Source organism: Brassica napus, chromosome C5 (genome assembly GCF_020379485.1).
Source record: "Brassica napus cultivar Da-Ae chromosome C5, Da-Ae, whole genome shotgun sequence".
Taxonomy (NCBI): domain Eukaryota; kingdom Viridiplantae; phylum Streptophyta; class Magnoliopsida; order Brassicales; family Brassicaceae; genus Brassica; species Brassica napus.
In genome coordinates, this window is record NC_063448.1 from 17686357 (window position 1) to 17711358 (window position 25002).

The 25002-nt window shown below is 35.6% G+C and overlaps 2 protein-coding genes across 2 annotated transcripts; both read right to left on the reverse strand.

Annotated features, from left to right (window-relative positions):
* Positions 1-8594: 8594 nt before the first annotated feature.
* On the reverse strand, positions 8595-9235 carry LOC106399625 (CLAVATA3/ESR (CLE)-related protein 43). Its single transcript, XM_013840087.3, has one exon. It carries the CDS (start codon positions 9014-9016, stop codon positions 8726-8728), a length of 291 nt encoding a protein of 96 aa, XP_013695541.1. The 5' UTR covers positions 9017-9235; the 3' UTR covers positions 8595-8725.
* Positions 9236-11969: 2734 nt separating this feature from the next.
* On the reverse strand, positions 11970-12694 carry LOC125587816. The gene has a single exon (XM_048759032.1). It carries the CDS (start codon positions 12489-12491, stop codon positions 12183-12185), a length of 309 nt encoding a protein of 102 aa, XP_048614989.1. The 5' UTR covers positions 12492-12694; the 3' UTR covers positions 11970-12182.
* Between the last annotated feature and the right edge of the window lie 12308 nt (positions 12695-25002).

The window sequence follows — 25002 nt, forward strand, 5'->3', positions numbered from 1 at the left end:
AGGCTTCTTAATTAATTTATTTATCCGAGAAAGAAAAGGCTTCTTAATTAATTAAGAAGTGTCTTGCTAAAGAATGTTTAAAGGAGGTATAGTAAAAATCATATGCTGTAACAAGAAATCAGCAAGATAAGAGAAATTTATAAAAAATATATATATATCAAATTTGTTATAGATATGATCAAAAGTCATGAATCTATTCTACCACCAAAAATGTACTCACAGAAACATGAAATTAATCAAATATCAAAGTATACGGTATACCAATGACTCTCAATGTGGACATTCTTAAACAAAACCACCAAAACTTGCAAGTTGATCAATATCTCGAATACAAACACAAGAAAGAATCATATGATATGATTTTAATATATTTACGCTGTGTAAACGTAACGTTTGGTTTGATGGTGTCTTAAGCTTATGAGATTAAATGTTCAAATATTATTTATTAAAAGACTCTAAGATTTTGAAATAGTTTTGGCCAAAATCAGTGTTTTTAAAACCGGACCGGAAGCTGAACCGAAAATATTTTGGGTCACGTTTTAATAGGGTTCGACCGGGGTAAATCTGGTTCAATAATATAGTTTAATATTTTTTAGTATGTAAATATAAAAGTAATATTATTAAACATGATGCATAGTTAAAATATAAATCAATTTTGAACATAAAATATTATAAATATAAATTAGTTTCTTGTTTATATGAATGGTTTATAGATTTTTTATAGTTTTAGTGGTTTTTATTGGTTTAATAACTTTGAAATATAATCCGGCTATGTGGCCGGTTCATGGTCGAACCAATTACTAGATCAACCCGGCTATATAACCGGTTCATGGTCGAATCCGGTCCAACCATCGGGTCGGTCCGGTTTTAAAAACACCGGCCAAAATAGATAATTTGTTCTCGACAAACGAAAAAGCTGTGAATCCCATCTTATTTGGACCAAATCAATAGAGAGATTTACAAAGATTGAAAGGGCAATTGGACCCACCAATTAAATTGAAGTTTTGGAATTTTATAATAATTTACTTCATATTAAGACAAGGGTGTCTCATGGCTGGCTGTGTGGGCTGGAAACTGAAGTGACATGTTTGTGGTCCTCTCATCTTTTAAAAAGTCCTTTCAAAATTTACAATCCATCTTAAAACAAAATGAGTAAATTCCATAACGTGAGGGACCGTCATTCTGATTGAACCCCGTTTGGCATCTCCCGTTTTATCCTATGATGTTTTCATAAGGACCCGTCCATAATATATTTACTTCTTCTTATAATCCATATGGCTTATAATCATTACTATACTATTAGACATTGGTAAGCGACTAGTGATGCTAAAATGAGATTATGTTGAAGTGTATATTCCTCATATTTTATAAAAAAATGTCATTATTTTAAATGCCATTCTATATGATTTTACACTTGCTATCTTTTATTATCCTTCAGAATGACTAATACTTTTTATTTAATTATTTTCATTTAATTAATTATAAATTAAATAAAGATATATTAATATATGTTATAAAAATCCATGCGAAAATGTCAAAATGACATCTTTTTAATTGAAGAGCGTATAAAATACAGACTTATGCCATATAACTCAATTTCATCCCAAAAAGTAATACATATATTTTAACGTCCCCATAGTTAATGGCTTTAGGCTCACTTATTCGGTCCGTAAATACTATGTGCGATCGATATCTTTATTTTTTTGGAAGTCTGAGATTTATTTACTTACTGTACAATTACCATATGATTTTTTCTTTGTTTTTGCCGATGGTATCGTGAATCGCTTTCCGATAAATTATACATTATTCCATTATTCTAGATGAAACACGTTTAATCATGAATTTTGTAAACAAGTGATTGAAAAGACATCTTGATTTTGAGTGTAACTAGTGACCAAAAAATGAAAAGTAATAATACATTTTTTACTGTTCTTAATTTGCTTTACCATTTACAAGGAATTATTTTTCCTTTGCATTCCTTCTTATTCTTTTTATTTTAGAGGAATATAGAACAAATTTGTTTCTCACTAAAATTGATAGGGAATCATTTTTCTTTTCATTCTTTTAATTTTATTCCTTTGCATTTTTTCCGTACTCATTATGATATAGATAAACAATCGGCTAATTTGTGAAATAACAAACAAAAAAGAGAAACTAATTTTTTAGAGAAAAGGCAGAGAGATAGGAAGAGAAGGAGAGAGTGTGTAATTTTAGTAAGATAATGAATTATTGTTTTTCTTGTTGGCTATCTCACCTACTAATTTCCCATAAACAAATCAGTTCTTTTAATTTTTCTTTTTGTCAGCTCAGTTCTTTTAAATATTCCTACATAGACATAAATTACAACTATATAAAGCCTAGTTGGATTATGCAACTTCTTCCACTAAGCCCGCGGCAACCTGCCCGAACTCCATAATAGTTTCCTACGTACGTGGGCTTACCAAAAGAATATTAAGACAAAACTTCATGGACCAGTGAGTAATAAATGGTCCGAAAATGAGTGATTGGAGGTAAATTTTAGCTTTTCACCCATAAATAAATCAAAGCCCAAAGGGACGTCGGCTCTCTTCATCTTGTATGATCAGGTGGATCATAGCCATTTTAGCTTTCCTATCTTACATTTTCTTTTACTAAAATTATAACCAAAGCAGCATTACTGCAGGTTCCAAAAAGGCTTTTAAAGGTTTTGGGTCCCACAAAAGTTGAAAACCCGGTTGCAAAAAGCTTGAATGAAGAAACGATCGTGGTGGGTTTTGTCAACTGTTCGCGGGCTCCACCGACACGTGACGACCTGCGATTGGTTTATTTTTTAATTGTTTTTTTTTTTTAAATCAGCCGAGAAAAAAAAAAAAATTAGAAACCCAAAAAAGGGTTTCACCGATAATGATGCTGTAAGGGATTTATTTCACTATGAATTGCTAGTTGTGTTTTTCTTCCTGACAGGTGGAAAGTTTGAAGAGACATGTAAGGATACCATGCTTTTAGATTAATCATCTAAAAATTATAGAGTTTGGTTAAATAAGAAAATACGAAACCTTAAAAAGAGTACATTCTGGAATAAGTCATCAGAGGACTGCATGACCTTGAGCTAGGCGCAGGCTGTAGGTGTCGATTTCACGGCAGAAAATATTAGGGTTAACTTTCTCAGAAAAATATATATTAGGGTTAATTCTTGTCTATGTAGTATATGGCCTTAAGTATTTATCAATTATCTGTACGGTTAAACCCTTTTTCAAAAAAAAAAAATTTATATTGCACGGTTACTTTGACATTGGGCACATCGCTCAATTCCATCTAAGGCATTGATCCACTCAGAGGAGTCACTATTTGCCCACACGCCTCGACCTAAAATATTGCTACAAGTATCACAGGTACATGTTCCCTTTTTTGGGTCTGCATGTCCCAGCAATACTCATGGAACATGGTTCTATGCGTATCATGTGTTATCTATGCTTGGTTTACTGCTACTGTAACCGATGCAGTGTTTTACTTTTTTGATAACGTAATTGATGCGATGTTCGACACTAGTTAACCTTTCTTCGTTACTGTCTCATCGAAGACTTTCTTTTCCCTTTTATCATATAGCTAATTTCTTAACGTTAAAGAGACAACTTTTACGTCATTTGGGGTTTCTTAGGTGGGTCTTTTAGTTAATTAGGATTAAAAAAGAAAAATTGGCAATTACCTTAAGCAATGACTCTTAATTAAGCGACAGAAGAGACGTTTCTTAAAGGACACGCGTCAGCTTGATATCATATGGGAAAAGAAAACGAAGGGAGAAAAAATCAGTTTCGAATCGACAAAGAAAATGGTCGGTTCCTTTCTTCGACGAAGCGAAGACAATCGTGGGTTGCTCTCCTTGACGACGAAGCAAATCAGCGGTGGTGGCTCTCCTCGACGACGATAAAAATCATCAAATGCTGCTCAGGCGAATCAAATTGTCGGTTCTTCTCCTCAATGAAGCGAAAAAATCGTGGATTCTTCTCCTCGACGACGAAGCAAATCGGCGGTGGTTCTCCTCGACAACGACGAAAATCGTCGGTTGCTGCTCAGTCCAATCGAAAGGCAAAACTATGTAATTTTTTTTTTGAATCCTCAATTGGCTTAGTCGAATTGAAAGGTTTAAGCATGTGTTAGATTGTGCTCTTTTTGTTCGTGTCACAAGTTTTGTAAGTTAATTCTGAGTTCTTCAATTGCAGATGGAAGTCCATTGAAGAGACAATCATAAATTCTCTGCAGAGAGAATCGATCTTTTATCCAAACTCAGGTTTGATCATCATGTCTATTACTTTATGTTCTTATTGGTTTAGTAGCTTCTCGTTAGGTTGTTTGGTGTCATGATGTAGATTCTTGAGAATGAAGAACGGTTTTGATCAATTTAAGGATGTTTGATAAATTCTATTTGATATGTTTCTGTCTTCTGTCTTAATTAGGATGGCTCAGGAGAGAAGAACGAAGTTCTTTAAACAAAAAAGGAGGAGAAGAGCAATACATGTAATACATTTCTCCTTTTTCTGTTCAATTGGTTAAAGTCTTTTGATTCTGGTTATGGTTGAATCTCGGTAATAAATGTTTTGGTTAGTGGTAGATAGTGGTTGTGTTAGGTAATAAATATAAGTTTTGTTTAGATAGAAATCGATGCTCTGGTTGTGATGTCAAAGTTGATTTGATAGGTTGTGATGAATGTGTTAGATATATGTCAAGTCTTTATGGTTGGTTACTCTTCTCTTCCATCTATTAAACATATCTCCTTCTTCTCTATCTTATCATCTTTAAACCATTGCTCTTCTCTTCCTTCTTCTCTTTCTACTCACCCTCTCTTCTTTGAAATTGCGGGTATGGATTCCAATCCATATATTAAGCACACTTATAATTTTGTTGAACTTCTTAATAGTCAACAAAATATTGTCTTTGGTTTAGGATAAGATAGTGTCGAACTATCTTTCTCACAAGTTCCTCTATTTGGCACTCAACGAAGTGAAGCTTCAAACTTTGGTGAAGAGCCTCCTGCAGAGCGTAGAGAACAAAGGACGTGGACGCCAACAGATGATGTAGTGCTCATCAGCTTGTGGTTAAACACGAGAAAATATCCTGTTGTAGGGAATGAGCAAAGATCTGGTGCTTTCTGGAAAAGAATTGCTGCATACTTTGCGGCAAGTCCGAAGATTGCAGGCAGTGAACACATGGAGGCCAATCACTGTAAGCAATGTTGACAAAAGATCAATGATCTTGTTAGCAAGTTTTGTGGAGCGTATGAAGCTGCAACCAGAGAGAGAAGTATCGATCAAAACGAGAATGATGTTCTCAAACTAGCTCATGAGATCCTCTTCAACAACCATAATAAGAAATTCACCCTTGAACATGATTGGAAGGATCTGCGCAATGACCAGAAATGGTGTGACATGTCCAGTTATAAAACCAAGAGAAGCTCTAAAAGGAGGAAGTGTGACGATGGTGCACAACATCAACCTCTCATGCCTCTGAAACCAATACTGCTGAAGATGATCAAGCAACCAATTGTTCTCTGGGTGTTAAGGCAGCAAAGGGGCATGATAAGAAGACGAAGGCAGAGGGCAAGGCGCTGTCTGAGTTTCAGAGTATGTGGAGCATCAAGATGGAGGATTTGGCTATGAAAGAAAGACTGTTGAAGATGAAGCTACTTGATAGTCTAATTGCAAGTCACGAACCGCTTGCTGAGTATGAAGAAGCTCTGAAGAAGAAGCTCATTAATGACTTGTTGTCTAATTAATGAGCTCTGAAGAAGCTCTGGTTGCACTTAAGTTTATGTTGTTTAAGTGAAAGTCTAATTAGTTAAAGTTCATGTCTAAGTCGAGGTCGTGAGTTGTTGTTTGTTGTATTTTAACTCTTTGTTTCTGATTCTTGTTATGGTTGAATCTAAATGCTTATGTTTGTCTTTCTTTTCTTCGTTAATGATGATATAAATGCTTATGGTATTGATAATGACTACTTTTTTTTGTGTTTGTGTTTCCTGTCTTTGTTATTGATGATATGCACGCGTTTCTTGTTCTCATCACTTGTTGCATGTCCTTACTTTCAGGCCAGATTGGAGCATTGGGAGTGGAAGAATCACGGACTAGCTTTTGATTCTTGTGGTCTTCTCGTGTGTGGTACTGAAGCGTCTGATTCTTGTGTCGTATTGTGTAGTCTTGTGCCGTATTGTGTAGTCTTTTGTAGTCTTGTGTCATATTGTGTAGTCTTGTGTATTCTTCTGTAGTATTGTGTAGTCTTGTCTTGTGTCACGGACTAGAACCAAGACTAGTAAAGAAACATTAAGTCATCATATCTCCTTCTGAAAAGAATCTCGAATGTTTAAGTCATTAAGTCATCGTCTCTCCTTCTCTTGTGTTACGTTGGAAACATTAAGTCATAAAGACTAGTAACTCACATCAACTCACATAAACTCACATAAAGACTAGTAACTCACATGTAACTCACATTAAGTAATCTTAAGAAGCAACCACATAAAGACTAGTAAATCATTAACGTTTCTTGTGTCACGAACTAGTGACTTGATTCTTATGTAAATCATTAAGAAGCAACCACACGTGAGAAAATGTGAGAAAATAAAACATAATGAGGCATCTTGTGTCACGGACTAGTAACCATTTTATCTCCTTCTCTATATAAAGTTTGTATTCACCAAACATTTCATTCACAAAGTCATCTTCTCTCCTTCTCCTTCCATTCTTCTCATGTTCACAAAGTAATCAAAAACAATTTCTACATTTTTATCACTTATTTTATTCACTAAGTAATCAAAAACAATTCCTACATTTTGATCACATATATGGCATCTTCTTCTCAAAACACTTTTGAGGGCAATGTTGATGAAAATTTTGATCAATATTTTGATCAACATTTTGATCAAACATTCGAGAATCTTTTCATCGATTATGGTGATCAAGAAGCTGAAAGGAAGACAAGGAAAAAAACGAGTTTTTATCGAAAGAAATCGTGAAGAAGACCATATACGTTTATGGAATGATAATTTCAGTGAAACATCGACATATCCTGAAAATCTATTCCGACGACGATTTAGAATGAATAATCCATTGTTCATGTGTATTGTTAATCGACTATCCAACGAAGTTCACTTCTTTCGACAAAAGAAAGATGGTCCCGGAAGGCTTGGTCTCTCTGCACTTCAAAAGTGTACAATAGCTATTCGTGTCTTGGCATATGGTACTGCGGCTGATACGGTTGACGAGTACCTTCGACTCGGTGAAACTACTATTCGGTCATGTGTGGATAATTTTATGGAAGGAATAATATATATATTCGGCGATGAGTATCTAAGAAAACCAACACCGGCTGATCCTACTTGATATTGAAGAGCATCGTGGATTTTCCGGGATGATAGGAAGCATCGATTGTATGAACTGAGAGTGGAAGAATTGTCCCATCATTTGGAAAAGTCAATATTCACGTGGTTCGGGAAAACCCACAATCGTTTTAGAGACGGTTGCTTCGTATGATCTATGGATATGGCATGCGTTTTTGGACCTCCATGTACCTTAAATGATATCAATGTTCTTGATCGCTCACATGTTTTTGATGACATAATAAAAGGTCAAACTCCGCAAGTCACTTTCTCTATCAATGGAAGAGAGTATCATTTGGCTTACTATCTCACCGACGGTATTTATCCGAAATGATAAATTTTTATCCAATTTATTCCAATACCACAAAGGCCGAAAGCGGTTTTATTTGCTCAACATCAAGAAGCTGTCCGAAAAGATGTCGAACATGCTTTTGGAGTCTTGCAAGCTCGCTTTGCCATTGTTAAAAATCCAGTACTTTTTGGGATAAAGTCAAAATTGGGAAGATTATGACAGCATGTATCATACTCCATAATATGATAGTAGAAGACGAACGAGATGGATACACTCAATTTGATGTTTCATAGTTCCAACAAGGAGAAGGCAACGGAAGTTCACATGTGGATCTCACGTATTCTACAAATATCCCTACAAATATCGCCAATATGATGGGTGTCCAATGTAGAATTCGTGATAAACAGATGCATCAACAAGTGAAAGTTGATTTGATTGAACATATATGGCGTAAATTTGGACGTGATAAAGACAACAACTGAGCTCGAGTGTTTCTTTTAAATTATTCTCGTTTATTTTACTAATCTTTGTTTTTATGTTTTTATTTTAAAATCTATGTTTAAAATGTTATCTTTTACTATGTTATATTTAATAAATAAAATTTATCTTTAATAAAGCAATGTTTAATAATTTTTTTTAAGAATTCTTAATTAAGAAACTACAATTGGAGCACAAAAATTAGGTGTCTCTTAGCTAAAGTTCATAACTAAAATTTATTACTTAAATAGTTATCAAGAGATGCTAATGGGGTTCCATGGGGAATCATGCTCTAAGTGTGTCCTACGCGAAGAAGAAAAAACCCAGGGTAGGTCCTTCGTCATGACAACCCTTAATCTTCTTCTTGACAAGCTTTCTTTTTTCTGTAGAGGTTTTGCCATTTTGGTTATTCAATTATTTAATAAACTGTTCTCTCTTTTGAAATTTTAGTGATTTATTGCTTTGGGCCATCAAAATATTTTCTAATGATAAACAGAAAATGGCCCCATTTAAGAAATACATACAAAGAAAGTGAGGTGAATATAAGGATTGTTTTGGACAATAATTAAGAGTTGAAAAGAAAATAAAAGAATAGAAGAAGCTAAAGTAACTAACTAATTGTGGAGGGGATCAGGGGAACTAGGGATCTTTCTATCAGAATCTTCAAACCGAGTGCTACTGTTGTTGTTTAGACCAAAAGATGATCCCTTGAAATACCTTTGAAAGAGCCGTTGAACATCATCGTCGTCCTTCTTGTTCTTGGAGACAAGAGTGTTTCTGTCTCTTCCGAGGTGGTTGTCTTCAGACAGTTCCCGGACTTGTCCTTCCCGGAAAAGCCAGACCTGGAACAGAAAGATGAGCAAGAGAGCCACAGAGAAAGTCAACAGAACATCTCGACAACCCATAAAGAAAAAGAAGACGAATAAGAAGAAGAAAGAGAATGTTTCGATGAGGAAAAGCGAATGTGAGAGATTTGTTTGTGATATGACTAGAAGGTCAGAGAGTTATATTTCAGAAAACTCCATCTCTCTCTCTTTCAGTGTGTTTGATGAGGTGGAGATTTGGAGCAGGGGGAGGGAAGATGAAGATGACGGGCGTGCTCTGTCGTTGGCTCATTTATAATAAGAGTGAGTGTCTGTCTCTCGTTATTTATCTCGCTGTTTTGTTCTTAAATGTTAAAATGAAATAGCTGTTTTATAGAAGTACATTCAAACGAAATACCTATATACGGTGTCTGTAGTTACAAAACGGAAAGTTTATATAAATAACCAACCTGTTTTAGGTAGGCAGTACGTATACATATAAGATTTTTCTCAAATTATGTTTTGGATTTACTAATTTGGGTATATTGTCACATGCATGTCCCTTGGATATATCCTCTGTTCATTCCTCGCTTAGTTAAGAATATGATCCAAATGTTATAATGTATAATTATTTATATAATAATGGAGTCGACGACAAATGTATGCATTGAAAAGATCATAATCATGAGTTGCATTCCCAAGATGGGTGCAAACTTTGTAGCGTTGGGAATTAAATGGATGCAATTTATTAGGCAGAAAAATTGATATTTTTAGCTACCCGACAGAGATGTAAAGAGGAAAATGTACAACAATAGAGGAACAGAGAAAACAAAAAGAAAAGTTTAAAACCTACGCTTCAGTGTGTCGGTGTGGTCAAAACTAAAGACGAGATCGGTGGAGGCGAACGAGCAATGTTGATTATAATCACGCGAAGCATATTCTATAATGTAATACACAAAGTGTAAACGAAAGCTGTTTAATCTATATGATCGTGTTATCGAAGAGGTTAAAATATATAACAAATTAGTATGTGGTAATAAACTTCGTTAAATCGGAGTCAAACAGATGTTAGTATATTCCTTACAAACAGGTATGTCTGCTCAAGGAGTCAAATGGTCACACGGGCATGTCTGATATAAAAATATTAACTAAAAACAAGAAATGTTTGATCAAAAAAAAAAAAAAACAAGAAATGTATGATCAAATTCAGAGTGTCCATAAGACCATAACTATTTGGGCTATTATAAATAACTATATTTACTAATCATCCGTTCTTGCAGAGCTCCCACAACTAACGTTTTTCACTGTAATGGGTGGCAGTCTTCTTGAACACCATTTTAAGAATATTTGAATCCAACTAATAACATCTTTGGGGGTTGGATGCCTATAATGTTATATATATAATTAAAATTCCCTTTCTTAGCAAATCAAGCACGGTCTTGCATATAAAAATTCGGACAACAAGAGCTTATCGTTTAATGGCTAAAATATACAGCTCATAATGGTTTTATTGTTAAGTTCAAGCCCTACTAAAGCTACAACCCCTTACTCCTAATTACTTGTTATTTCATTTGGAAGAAGAAAATGGTCAATGAATTTTAGTAATTAGACGTTGTTCACTTGGCTCCTAAAAAGGAATGGCTTGAGTATAAACCTAGCTTCCTTCGGAACAGGGAGTATGATGTAAAAATGGTTACTGATATATAGATTCTCACAGGTCAAAGACATATAAAGTAGCAAAATGTATAATTATGATTGAACCAAATTTTGTTTACAATAAGTGAGATATGTTACAGACATGCATGGCTGGAGTTAATCTCTCTTGAACATTTTAGGAGAATTTCTGCTGGTTAATTTCAGTCCAGAAATAGAGTAACTAATGAAAGTAATGAGAGGTTTAATTTGTAGAACAAAGGTGTGATTGGTAGTTGTTGTAGGTGCTGTCTACAATCCCATTTATTTTTACAGCACTAAATTTACATCAATCAAGCTTTAATAAAAAATTCAAAATCACAGCTTTTGAAATAACCTACAGTTGTACAAGTGCTCTGTAGAGCCAAAAATCCAGATTAATTATTTGGAGCTTTCCATAAAATTCTAGCCAATAAAATCTAAAGCCACACCAAAAAAATCTTTCTACAGCAATTTTTTTAAAACTACATCCATTACCAATCGACCCCATATACTAAAGAGTGTGAAATATGTAAATTTATGCATCTTGAAAAAAGCTCCACCAGCTGAAATAAATAATATCACAGAATGGATTTAAAAAGATTTTTATTAATTTAAACGTGGTGAATGCTGCTGTGGTTGTTAGAATTCGTGGAAGCAAGGTATTAGCAATTTAAGTAATAAAACGGGAATTCATCTTGACAAATCTTGGTTAATTGGTAGCCGGTGCAGTGTCGATGATTGGCATGGTGGTGCTTACAAATATGACCTACTTACAACTGACAAAGGTGAAAGGACGCCATCTTTGAGATGCGCACTACGAGCTAGTAAACCAGAATGACTATTTATGTATAGGATGTTCGGTTAATATATACTCAAAGACCTAATGTGAACAATCTATTTTGTTCTCGCCCGCAATCACCCCTTAGCAGAGCTAACGTGTTTACAAGGGATTTCAACTCCATTAAGTAGAAAGCTTGTCGTTTCATGCTTTCAAGATATAGTAAAGCAGCCATGGAAAGAAAGCAAAAGCTCTATTTTCGACATGAACAAATAAATATATAATCTGTTTATTGTTATTGTTAATTGTTTAGCCATTGGAAAATCTAAACCGAACAAAGATGAGGTCGTAGAACGGTTTGGCTCGGTTTTTAAGAACCAAACCAGGATTAGTCCCGGGCATAATTTTCTTATCGTTTTGGGTCAGATGATCCTGGATTCGGAAAAAATATAAGTATATTTTTGAGTTTGCAACCGCTTCAATAGGGCACATAATTTTTTTTTTCTAATCGATCCAAAACACATAAAAAACTTGGTTCCTGTTCTTACCCCCCACCCCCCCCCCCCCCCCCCCCCCCCCCCCCCCCCCCCCCCCCCCCCAAAAGGACTTATACCAAACCAAGAAAAAAACAAAACCCAAAACCTCGAATTAAGGATATTTTCTTTTGAAAAAACATGATCAAAAACTTAAAAAACCATACCAAAACAAATACAGTATATGTTTCATTTAAACTTAAACCGAACAACCAAATCGATTGAAAAAACCTTGAATCTCACGACTTCAATCTTGTCTTATGTTATCTAAAGGAGGAGGGAGCTAAGTGGAAGTGTTCAGATTCCAAAGGTCATCCTCCCAGACAACATCTTCGAACAATACTCCATAGTTTTTCTCAACAAACTCCACGTTCCAACATGAGGGCAACACGGTGCTCCATGTCATCAGCTCGTCGACCACAACGTCTCCTTCCGTGAGCCTCATTCCCCACAATTCCTCCTCCTCAACGGCCGCAGCCGCAGCTACCGTCGCTGCTGCAGCCAACGCATCAACTTGCTCCACCACCACCGCCACCTCCATTTTCCTCTCCTCCTTGACCTCCAGTTTCTGTTTCTTTCTCTCCCTCTTCATGTAAATTGTCAATGCATGTACGAATGAAGGTAGAGAGAGATGACATATATAAAGGATGGCTCAGAACTTAGAAGAGAAAAATGAGTATTGAAGAGAATGTGTATTGAGACATGAAGTTAGGACATGGAGGAGAGAGAAAGAGAGAGACTCAGTTTCTTAACCACACACCATCTGTCTGTTCCTTAGGCCCTACGTGTCCTCCATTACTTTTTGGTACAAATATCTTTGATAGTGGTTCACCAGAATAATAACGAGGAATTTTTCATTAATTTTATTTTTAATGTGTTAAAAAATCAAAATGCCGCCTAGAGGAAACTGAAACTCCCGCACGTACCAATTCTTCTTTTTAAAAATTTTTATGTTGCTTTCTAATGATATGCCAAAAAAAAGAAGAAAAAAATTGTTCGATTTATACTGTTTGATCGGAAAACGGTATAGAACGAGAGAACGTTCGGTTTTAGAAGTGAGTTTAAACAAAGATGTCTTATTAATGGTCGGAAGAACGTTTCGTCGGTTACAAGAAAAGGAAAGCGTGAAAGAAAAGGTGTCGGAGCCTCGAAGGCTTTACCGGAGAGATACAACAAGGCGAGATAACAAAGGTAAAACCCTGATCTAGCCGCCCAGTGGGTATCAGTGATTTTTTGGATTCTCCCTACGTTGCCTTTCCTTCCCCTTTTATAGCTGACCTCACCCTCTTCGGTGACCTAGTTTGTGTCGTCTCTGTGGGCTTTAACTCGCTGGGCCGAGAAGCCCACGTTGTCTCGTGGAGTCGTTTCCTCGGGGTGTTTAGTCGAGAAGCCCATCGAAAGCTCTCTCACATTACGCCGAGAGATCGACCCTTCAAGCCGCCGCGTCGAACCGATGCTCCGCTTCATATGGGCCAGGCCGTCTGTTCTTCGGGCCTTGAGGGATGGTCGAATTTACCATCTACATATACTTCAAAAAAATTAGTTGAAATCCCACTTGGACCAGAAATATCCAAAAACGTTCATGAGAAAGAGACAAAATTGTACGAAGGGGCAAGTTATACGTGAGCCTTTTTCTCACTCTAACGCACACGGCACGGCACACGACCATGATGATGTGAATATAAATGTTTCCAATTAGCGCCTTTATCCTAATGGCCGGTGGAGAAATTAATAACGGTGCTTTTCACGATAACATAGTGCAAAATCTTATGAATAAAATAAAACTGTATATAAAATTGATTACTTCTTGTTGTTGTCTCCATAATTGACTAATGCAATAGTATATGGAAGCTTTGGTGGCAAGGGAAAGACTATTCAAACAAACCAAATTATTGGAGCAGGTTTAGATATTCATGGTTAGATAAAATGGTTTAGATTTTTTAAACAGAAACGTTTGATTCAAATATCCGTCTCACTAGCAGTTGAAATAGATCACAATTCTATGTTGTTAGGAGTCAATCATATATAATACATGCATTTTGTAAACTGTTTTACGTAAGAAGAATATAATTTACAAATTTATAATACTCAACCAATATAGTTATCGATCGAAATGTTTACATAAGAGAAAATACGATTTTAGTGTGAGAATTTCTAACTAGAAAATCCGTTCATATAGTGCTGATTTTTTATTTCTAAAAATCCGAGTCTTACATGGAGATGCAAACGTTCAGATGGAAGAAACGGCCTTAGAAATCATCAAGGCCGCAAAGGATAAACAAGTCACCTCAAACTACACAGGGCGTTCGGAGAGTAACCCAGCTACTCCACCTCCGGTGCAAGGGTTCTCCATACAGGTGCTCCTGTTCCCAGATCCATCAGTCCTCTACACCCCACCAGTAAGGGAAGAGGAAGACCTTGGATTTGACTCCTATTACAGTGATGTTGCTCCAGCCAGAGTCCATAACTCTCCATCAGATACTAGAGTCGATACTGCAAGAATCAAATCAATCATCGTTAGCCCCCTAATGGAAACGGAAGAAGTACATCCAAGAGTCCAGGAAACTGCATTAGTGTGGGAAAAGGAAGAAACACTTATGGAACTTCAAAACAAAAAGAAACGAAAATGTCAGATTTTCGGTTTCCTCCAACCCGGGCTTTTTGGTAGTGCTGAGCTGGAACTGTTGTGCACTGGAGAACCCCATAACAGTCCAGCGTTTAAAGGAGTCTCCTGATATCACCTTCCTGATGGAATAAAAAAACACAAAAGAAATGATTCGAAAACAACTCCCTTGGCTGAAAGAAGAAAACAATTTTATTGTTCCCCCACATAGTCCCAGAGGAGGAGGTTTAATTCTTAGTTGGAAGAAAGACGTTGATGTTTCAGTGTTATCATCCTCCCAAAACTACATTGACACAAGTATCACCTCAAAAGAAAAATCTTTCTTAGCTACGTTCGTGTACGGTGAGCCAGACCAGTAAAAAAGAAATGCATTTTAGGATACTCTATCCTCTCTACATTCGGACCCTAAAGGCATGTGGTTCCTAACTAGGGATTTCAACGAACTCATCGACAATAGTGAAAAAAGGGAGGCCCGGTGAGAGCGGAAGGTACCTTTGGATCTTTTAGAACATTCCTCTCATAGAATGACCTCTCCGACCTAAGCACTCATGCAACCTCTTTTCTTGGAGAGGCAAAAGAGGAGATCACCTAGTGCGCTGTCGCCTAGACAGATCTCTGAGCAACCCTAAATAGACAGAACTCTTCCCATCATGTCGTTGTCAATACCTCACGTACAAAGGATCTGACCATCGGCCTATCCTCTCCTTCCTGGATACCACAAAAAAGAAAGGTCACAATCTATTTTGTTATGACAGACGTCTAAAAGAAAACACAGAGATTAAGGCACTAGTGGAAGAGATTTGGACAAACTGTGCGTACCTTGGAATTGAAGCAAGACTAACTATATGCCGAAGAGCAATATGCAAATGGTGCAAGCTGTTTCATGAAAACATTAGAAAAACAATTGAAGAACTTCGAGAGGAACTAGAGAATCAAATGACAAGGGACGATCCTAATGAAGACATGATCCAAGAGATAAACAAGAGTCTACTAAAATCCTATCAATCCGAAGAAGCCTATTGAAAAAAAGAGAGTCACCAACTCTGGCTGACACTTGGAGACTCCAATTCAGGGTATTTCCACGCAGTCACAAAAGTTAGAAAAGCAAGAAACAGACTGATTGTATCAGAGAATCAAGATGGAATACCTCGCTTTGAAGAAGACCAGATATCAGCCCTTGTCTGCTCCTACTACGACAAGTTGTTCACTGCAAACGACAAAGATGAAAAAGACGACACAATCATAAGAACCCTCAAACCTTGTGTAACACAGGAATGGAACGACATTCTCACCAGAGATCCGACGCCATCAGAAATAAAAGACGCTCTGTTTGCAATCCATGCAGACATAGCGCCTGGCCCAGATGGCTTCTCTGCAAGCTTCTTCCACTCCAACTGGGAGGTGATCGGCCCTTCATTCATCTAAGAGATCCAACGTTTCTTCTCAACTGGAATCATGTCCCCTAGTTTGAATGAACTCATGTCAGGCGGATTCCTAAGTTACAGAGTGCAAAGAGTGTTGAAGAATACAAACATATTGCTCGGTGTAACGTTTACTATAAAGTGATCTCAAAAATATTGTATCTACGCCTGAAGCCCGTCCTCAATGCGATCATCTCGGAGAACCAATCTGCATTCATCTCTGGACGAGCAATCACGGACAACATGTTAATCACACATGAGGTGCTGCAGTATCTAAAGACTTCTCAAGCTCAAATACACTGTTCTATGGCAGTCAAGATGGATATTCTAAAGCTTACTACCAGGTAGAGTGGGATTTCGTATCACATGTTATGACAAGACTAGGATTTCACTCCAAATGGATCAATTGGGTAATGCAATGTATCACAACCGTAACCTACTTTTTTCTAATAAACGACTCAATATATGGAAACATGCAACCTCACCGTGGCATTAGGCAAGGAGACCCGATCTCGCCCTATCTGTTCATTCTTTATGGAGAAGTGCTCTCTGGCCTATACAGAATAGCAGAGCTAAACGAAACCATGAGAGGGATTCGCGTACCCAGAGGCATCCCCCGCGTCAACCACCTGCTCTTTGCAGATGATATAATGATATTTTGCAACTCATCGCCTGAGAGCTGCACCGCCCTACTCCACATCCTACAAGATTATGAGAAGGTTTCAGGTCAAAAGGTCAATATCTCAAAATCCTCTATAACGTTCTCTGTTAAGACCCCACAAGAGATAGAGACTAGCTAAAGGAATCCTGGGAATTCAGAGAGAGGGAGGTGTAGGCAAATACCTAGGGCTACCATAACACTTTGGAAGAAGGAAGAAAGACATGTTTACCTCGATAGTAGACAGAATCAGACAGAGAGCTTCCAATTGGTCGACTCCATGAGCAGGCAAGCTCACCATGCTCAAAGCCATCCTCACAGCTATCCCCACCTACGCCATGTCGTGCTTTCAACTTCTTGTGAGTCTCTGCAACAGATTTAAATCAACACTTACTCGATTCTGGTAGGACAACTCAACAGACAAGAAAAAATGTGTTGTGTAGCCTGGGACAAGCTAACATAACCTAAAGCGTCCGGAGGACTAGGACTGAGAGATATTCAGCTATTTAATCAAGCATTACTGGCAAAAGTTGTTTGGAGAATTCTAACTTCCCCTAATTGTTTACTAGCTCGTGTTCTTACCGGTAAATATTGACACAAAAAGGGCTTTCTAGATGTCCAGCTCCCAGCTGTTTGCTCGCACGGATGGAGAAGTATCCTCCATGGAAGGGATTTGCTCCAGGAGAACTTAGGAAAAGCCATTTGGAATGGTCAGAACACAAAAGTCTGGAAAGATTCATGGATCTCCCTCAACACCCGTACTAAGCCTATGGGTCCAATTCATGAATCAGCTCTCGACCTGAGAGTCTCTGATCTTCTCATCGACGACCTCAATTGGAACAAGACTAGAGTTGATCAGTTCTTACTAGAGTTCAGCTCGCAGATCCAAAATATCAAGTCAAGCAAGGAAGGAGCAGGGGACATTCACGTCTGGATCCCACCCCAATCTGGAATTTATTCCAAAAAGTCAGGATACAATGCGCAAGCACAGTCAAAGGGACCGCCGGGCCCTTGTCCTGCTGCACCCACCCCTCAAGCGGACATGCACTTCAGCTGGATAAAAGACACATGGTCAGCAAAAATGAGCCCAAAGCTTAAAATCTTCCTTTGGTCGATCATACAAGGAGCCATACCCATATGAGCATAGCTACAACGAAGGGGAATGACCTCTGCAGCCCTCTGCCCTCACTGCAAGGAATTAGAAACATCAATGCATATCTTTTTCCACTGCGCCTTCGCAAAAGACGTCTGGCGCAAGATACCTCTCAAATCACCAGTTCACATAGCTGAGGACACAAACTTTAAATATGCAGTGTTTCGCTTCAGACAAGCACTCTGCCTTCCCCCAACAGGGATCCGATCACTAGTACTGCCTTGGATCTGCTGGATTCTATGGACAGCCAGAAACAGACTAATCTTTGAAGCCAAGACCAATCGCCCTGTGGAGATAGCAACAAAAGGATTATCAGTTACGCTAGAATGGGACCAAGCCCAAGATTTGGAGAATTAAAAAAGCTGTAATCATCTATCTCTCAGCATCGTACCACCACGGGAGACGAGATCGATTGCCGAACACTCGTGCTTCGTCGACGCCACTTGAGACGCCTCTTCGAAGCGTGCAGGTGTTGATCGATCGCCTCCGCCCCTATCAGGATCCCAAATCGTCAAATCAGTCACCTCCTCCCCCCCCCCCCCCCCTTGTGGCTGAATCAATCGCCCTCCTCAATGGCATCGAGAAAGCACTCCACTCGGGAATCAACTCAGTCACAATCTTCTCCGACTGTTCAATGCTCGTCAGAGCAATCAACAGCAAAAGCCAGATCAAAGAGATCTATGGTATTCTCCAGGATATCGACCGACTCTCTTCTCTCTTTGCTTCTACCCACTTTCAGCACATCACTCGTTCTCAGAACAAAGAAGCTGATCTTTTAGCTAAACATGCACTTAAGGCCCATTATCGTTTTTTTTCTTCTTGATGAACTTGCCCTCGGGCCCAAACCTTTATTGCTGCTTTAATATAATTATTCGTTGCTAAAAAAAACCACCTACACCTCGGGGCGATACGGAATCACGTGCTCTCTACTATTTATTTTTTTTCTTAAGCAATCTAATTTGTTTATGTTATAAGATAAACATTGAAATGATCATCCACTCATTTACCAACTCAAGCACTATGATCATCTACTCATCAAGCACTATGATCATCCACTCATTTACCAAATTAAACACCATCTTTGTTATTTTATGTATTGTTGTTCACTATAAATACCATCACTCATCTCACTCTTTTGTACACCAAAAAAAAAATAACAAGAGTTTATAATCAAAGAATCATTGCATTTTCTTCTTCCTCCTTATAATAAACTCTCTCCCTTATATTAGTGTTATTTGCTTCCTACGGGTATTAAATTCTACTCTTATTTAAATTTCTCGATACTATAAATTATAAGTTATTTCATAACACGTTATCAGCACGATCGTTCTGCAATTCGGTAAAATTTATTGTATCATATATACTCTGCTATAATGGTCGGTATACCGCATGTACTATTATTTATATTATGTTATAATAGCCGGAATACCGCCTATATTATTTATTAATATTTTAATTAATTTATTGGTCGGCCGAACCGCCTTATATTCTATTTATTGTTAACTGGACGGCCGAGCCGCCTTTATTTTCTGTTTGTTGTTAACTGGACGGCCGAGCCGCCTTTATTTTCTGTTTGTTGTTAACTGGTCGGCTGAGCCACCTTATATTTTGTTTATTGCTAATTGGTCGGCCGAGCCGCCGTATAATTTATTTATTATTCTGCATTGACCGGCTGAGCCGTCGCATAATTTATTATCATAACAAAAAATATTTATTAACCATAATTTTTATTTTTATCAAAATTTTATGAAATTTAATAGATTTGATTGATCGTTTAATACGATATTTTCAGACTGGTTTTTTGTGCACTCGATTTAACCCCAACGGTCACAAAGAAAAAATTTCAAAATTTTTCTCTTTTTCAAACGGCTATGAACAGTATTTTCATCTATAAATACAACTCATTCTTCACTTCATTCACTCATCCAAAACATTTCATCTCCTCTCAAAATTTTCAAATCGCCATATTTCGGTTTTTCAATCGCAATGAAGATGAGTCGCTTAGCTTTAATTTTATGTGCGATTTATATTTTTTCGGCTATGTATTTTATTTTTGTTGGAGGAACCACTGATGAATATTTTGGCATTAACATCGCCTTATGTTTGTTTACATTATATTTACTTGTTATTGCTTGTATGATTAATGTAAACGGTTTTTAAATTATGAAGTTCATAATAAATGGTTCATTTTAAAATTGCGAAATTCTAAAATATATATATATATATATATATAGTCATTTTAAACGATGATATATATATATATATATATCAACGCTTGTCTATATGTAAGAATAATAGTTATTTGATGAATTAAATTTTGCTTATTATACTTTAATATGCTTCATGGTTTAATGGTATTAAGGAAACAAACTTTATGATTCATGGTCTAACATCATAAAAGAAATTATTTGTAATCGGTTAGTTTTGTAGTCGATTAGTCTTTGGTCTAATATCATAAAAGAATTTGGATTATATGTTGATATTTACTAATGTAATGGCCATGTTTATATGAGCAAAATTTAAAGTTTTCAGGATTGTGTATTCTCTCGGAAAGATATGTACAAGTTATCAGCCAATTCAGAAACGTGAACAGCTGAAACTTTCATCGCCGATATACTTCTGTTTATAAGATAAGTATTTTTATGCTTTATATACAAGTTTAACAAACTTGATTAGATAAATCAATTTGTATGAAGTTGGCAGTGATATAAATTTGTTCATTAAATTGATTGATAGGTTAAACTTTGTTAAAAAGCATGAGAGTAATAATATAGTCTATATAATAATTACTATGAAAGTTTTATTTATTTTCTGATATAATAAGACACCTTTGTTAATACATATTTATATATATTTGAAATATTTTGATTTTATTACCATTTATATTGAGGATTTTAAGTTTAAAGCTTGACTCTAAAAGATCCATAAGTTTTGGAGAATAATATATATAAAAAGGTATTATCACCTGAAGTGATTACCTAAAGCTCATTTTGTATTTTGCATTTAAAGATTACAAGACCTGAAGTCTGTAAATAAAGCCAACTATGTTGGATGTTAAGTTTAAAAGTAAAATTTCTTCAATAAATTTTTTATGATGCATATATATTGAAAAATATCTATTGATAAATCACGTCTAGTTGATTATGATTCATTCTCCTGAAGAGAATATGACATTTATACCATTTTAGACGTGAGCATTGGTCAAGAAAATGAACATAAAAGTGGTTTTAGACATAAGCATAAATGAGGTCAAGGTCCAAAGAGTTTCTTTATAGAACTCATACTCTCACTTAAAGTTGAGAAAATAAACATGGTAATAAAGAAAAGAAATTATGAATTCATCTGAAGATGAAAGAAAATTTATTGTGTTTACAATACAAGGTAGTAAAAACTTATAGAATGCTTAAAAAGAGGATCTATATGATGCTCCAGAAGTGTACATAGTATTACTGCACATAAAAATTCAATTTAAAGTTTTTAAGAATGCAATTTAAAGTTCTTAAGGTATTGTATTTTTATAAGTATCAAAAGTTAAAAGGATCTACGAAAAATACATAACCCATGTAGGATATGGTGTTGATTAAGAAAATGAGATACATTCGAGATTGATAAACCTGTAGTATTATCATCTCGAGGGGAAGAGTTAAAGAATCTCACTTTTTATGATAAGTCAAACATCCAGAAGATTATGTTTACACTAAAACTAAGATTGATGAATTTTTCTCAAAGTAAATCCATGAGATTTTGAGACACTTATGTTGAGACAATAAGCAAACGAAATGATATATACATTTCAATCAGAAATAATTCTCAAAGCAGTATAAGTATTTTAGATAAATATCTACAGCCTCTTATATATTGTACTACACAAAGATTAGTATAATGAAGATAAATGTATAGTAAACTAGAAGTTTACATTTGGCATGAATCAGTTAGACCATTTTGGTTCATTAATAATGCGAATATATACTTAAAGGTCATATGCATAGTCATATAAGAACCAGAAGATTCTTCCGAATGATTTGACATATGTTGCTTACCCATAAGATAAAAGGGTAATATGGTTTTCACCAGCCAAAATAAGATATTGGCATAAATAACGAAGATGTTAGTGGACTGATCACCCACTATGCATTTTTATAATATTGGTGAATTCACTTCTTAAAGTCTTTAACGACTATAGCACATTCACTGAGATAAGTGCTAAACATTTTGAGCAACACTGGTTCGCATCAAGCCAATAAATATTCACTAGTTCTCCCCATCATTGGTATAGAATCAGAAACCAATCATTTTCATCTAAGAATGTTAGATGTTGCTCCGCCACAGAGCTTCAAATGAAGATGTGTTTTCAAATGAGGTTGGAAATATATGTTGGATATAAATCTCTATTGACACTTAAGAATCCAGAGCCATCCCCGAAAAATATAAGTAAGACTATACATGAATTCTAAAAGTGAGTTAGTACTTCCAACATAAGGGGGAGAAAATAAACAGCTGGAAAAGAAAATAAGTTGAAATGAATTATCATTGATCCTCGGGCTAAACACAATGTGAAATAGAAGTCCAAAGGATAATTCATTTCAAAACTTACTAAAGCAGTTGCCAGACACGACCCATATAAATATAGTGTTCAAGTCACATATACCAGCTGTAAATGCTCCAATAAGAATAAATGTGCTACAAGAACAATATCAAACTGCTAGTCACGCCTGCAGCGTGGTAGACAGATTGGTTCCCAAGATAAATCCTCGTAAATGAAAAGGAGCATATATTGATAATGGTCAAAACGAGGCAATATAGTTTTGTATGATCTCCAGAAGAGAAATTAAACATGACTGACGAAAATTCAGGTACCTGAGACAAATGAAGAGATCTCAATAAGTTATGTCATGTATGAAACAAAATGGAACCGATAAGAAAATTGACGTCGATGATATTATACATGCAAAGTAGCAGTTGATATAATAAATGAGAAAGAGGATCATGAAAGAAAGTCTATTGAAAAGTGTACACAAAGAAATGATTGGCCAAATCAGAAAGATGCAATAGACAAAGATATAAACTTCTTGTGAAATAGAGAAGTATTTGGACCAGTAGTCCATACACTAAAAGGTGTAAAACAAGTGAGATGTAAATGAACCGTTGCACACAAAGAAGGATCAATATGAAATTGATTGTGAAGAGACATAATTTCATATGGTAGATGCAACTAGTTTCAAGTTCCTTATAGTCTGGTAATAAAGGAAGAACTTGAATATAACAATCCACTTGAAAAATGTTAATCCCTGAAAGTAGAATCCATGAAGGATTGATGATATCAAAATCATGTTCCCGGGAACTCTGCATATTCGATCGAATTGAAACAAACTATTTTATGGGATATATGAAATATTATAAGGTTAACAAATGTATCCATTTGTATTTATCAAGAGATTATAAATCAATAGAATCATGATTTGAATATAATCAAAACTCCTGAAGAGTTATAGAAAAATTATATTTTGGAAGAAAACTCTTGACAATACTATATTGTTTTTATGTATTCTAAACTGGAGATCTAAAACTGAGATGCTATCATAAAGATCCTTAAAGTATTTTATTTAAGACGCTCGTATATGTTTGGTCCTGAAATACCATACGTAAGAGTGTTATTTAAGAAAATTATTAATCTTTTTCATTACTGAAAGATGTAATTTCATATGAAAAGAAAGAAAATCATAATAGTAACTTCTATAGTTACAAATGAATAATTCGTATGTACGAGACGAATTTCTATACGATTATATGTAAGAAATTTGGTTTGAAATCCAAATAGACCAATAAACTATTGTCTAAGTCAAAAGAGAATTATGGACAAGAAGTCTAAAGGCCCTAGATATCATAATAGAAATGAATAGAGTTTATTCTCTTAAGCTTAATTCTCAGAGAAAAAAATATGATAGTAAGTGTGGTTGTACTCTTTTTCCTTATCATGGTTTTTTTTTTTATCCCATTGGGTTTTTCCATGACAAGGTTTTAACGAGGCAACAAAGAACACACAAAAGATAGACACCTAAAGAGAATGTTACAATTTGAGAGATGAAAATCTATCATTGTTCTAAAGGTTCTATGACTACTCATTCGAGGGGGAGCTTACGTATTTGTACTCTTTTTACCTTACTATGGTTTTTCCCATTGGGTTTTCCATGACTAGGTTTTTTTTAACGAGGCACTACGTAATACAAGATGGATGATCAAGGGGGAGTGTTATAAGATAAACATTGAAATGATCATCCACTCATTTACCAACTCAAGCACTATGATCATCTACTCATCAAGCACTATGATCATCCACTCATTTACCAAATTAAGCACCATCTTTGTTATTTTATTTATTGTTGTTCACTATAAATACCATCACTCATCTCACTTTTTTGTACACTAAAAAAAACAAGAACAAGAGTTTATAATCAAAGAATCATTGCATTTTCTTCTTCCTCCTTATAATAAACTATCTCTCTTATATTAGTGTTATTTGCTTCCTACGGGTATTAAATTCTACTCTTATTTAAATTTCTCGATACTATAAATTATAATTTATTTCATAACAGTTTATATGTTCTTAGTTTACTGAAGAAAACTGAGAAAACGCCCCTATCAAAAAGTTTTTTTTGTTACTTTTAATAATATGTTCCCAACTAAAACTTAGTATAGATCAGCCGTGCCTACACTTTGTAGTGGCAAATCTCTATGCTAAACCAAACGTCACCCATAGTAAACTTAAGGATTAACCACAATGCTATCCGGGTTTTCGTTACTGTGCCCCCAAAATTGGTCTTGCTTATCATTTGGGCAACTAACTAACTCTACATAAAAATTATTTATTAGATCTGACCACCATTTCAACACATGATTTTTACAACCAAAATCATCTATTCCTAGATCTCAAATTCACATTTGAAATCATTTTTCAGTTCGTAGATATATTCAAATAACATTGCTGATTTTTTAAATATTAAAATCATAAAATGTCAAAAATAAAACAACAGAAATGGTTTAGAAACGTTGTCATCAAAGTGAAACTAGCATAGTTTCAGACCATAATTAGAAAAAAAATTCCACGAAAATGAAGATATGAAGAATGAATATAAAATCATAGTTTCAAACTAACATATTGGTCTACTAGTAAGTATTGAGTTAGCACTCTCCGCCACTCGGATTCAATTTTTGTTGAGAAATACTATTTATATTATTTAGATTTTCGAC

Excerpts from the sequence above, each read along its gene's own strand:
- LOC106399625 (XM_013840087.3), bottom strand. The coding sequence starts at position 9,016 with ATGGGTTGTCGAGATGTTCTGTTGACTTTCTCTGTGGCTCTCTTGCTC.
- LOC125587816 (XM_048759032.1), bottom strand. The coding sequence starts at position 12,491 with ATGAAGAGGGAGAGAAAGAAACAGAAACTGGAGGTCAAGGAGGAGAGG.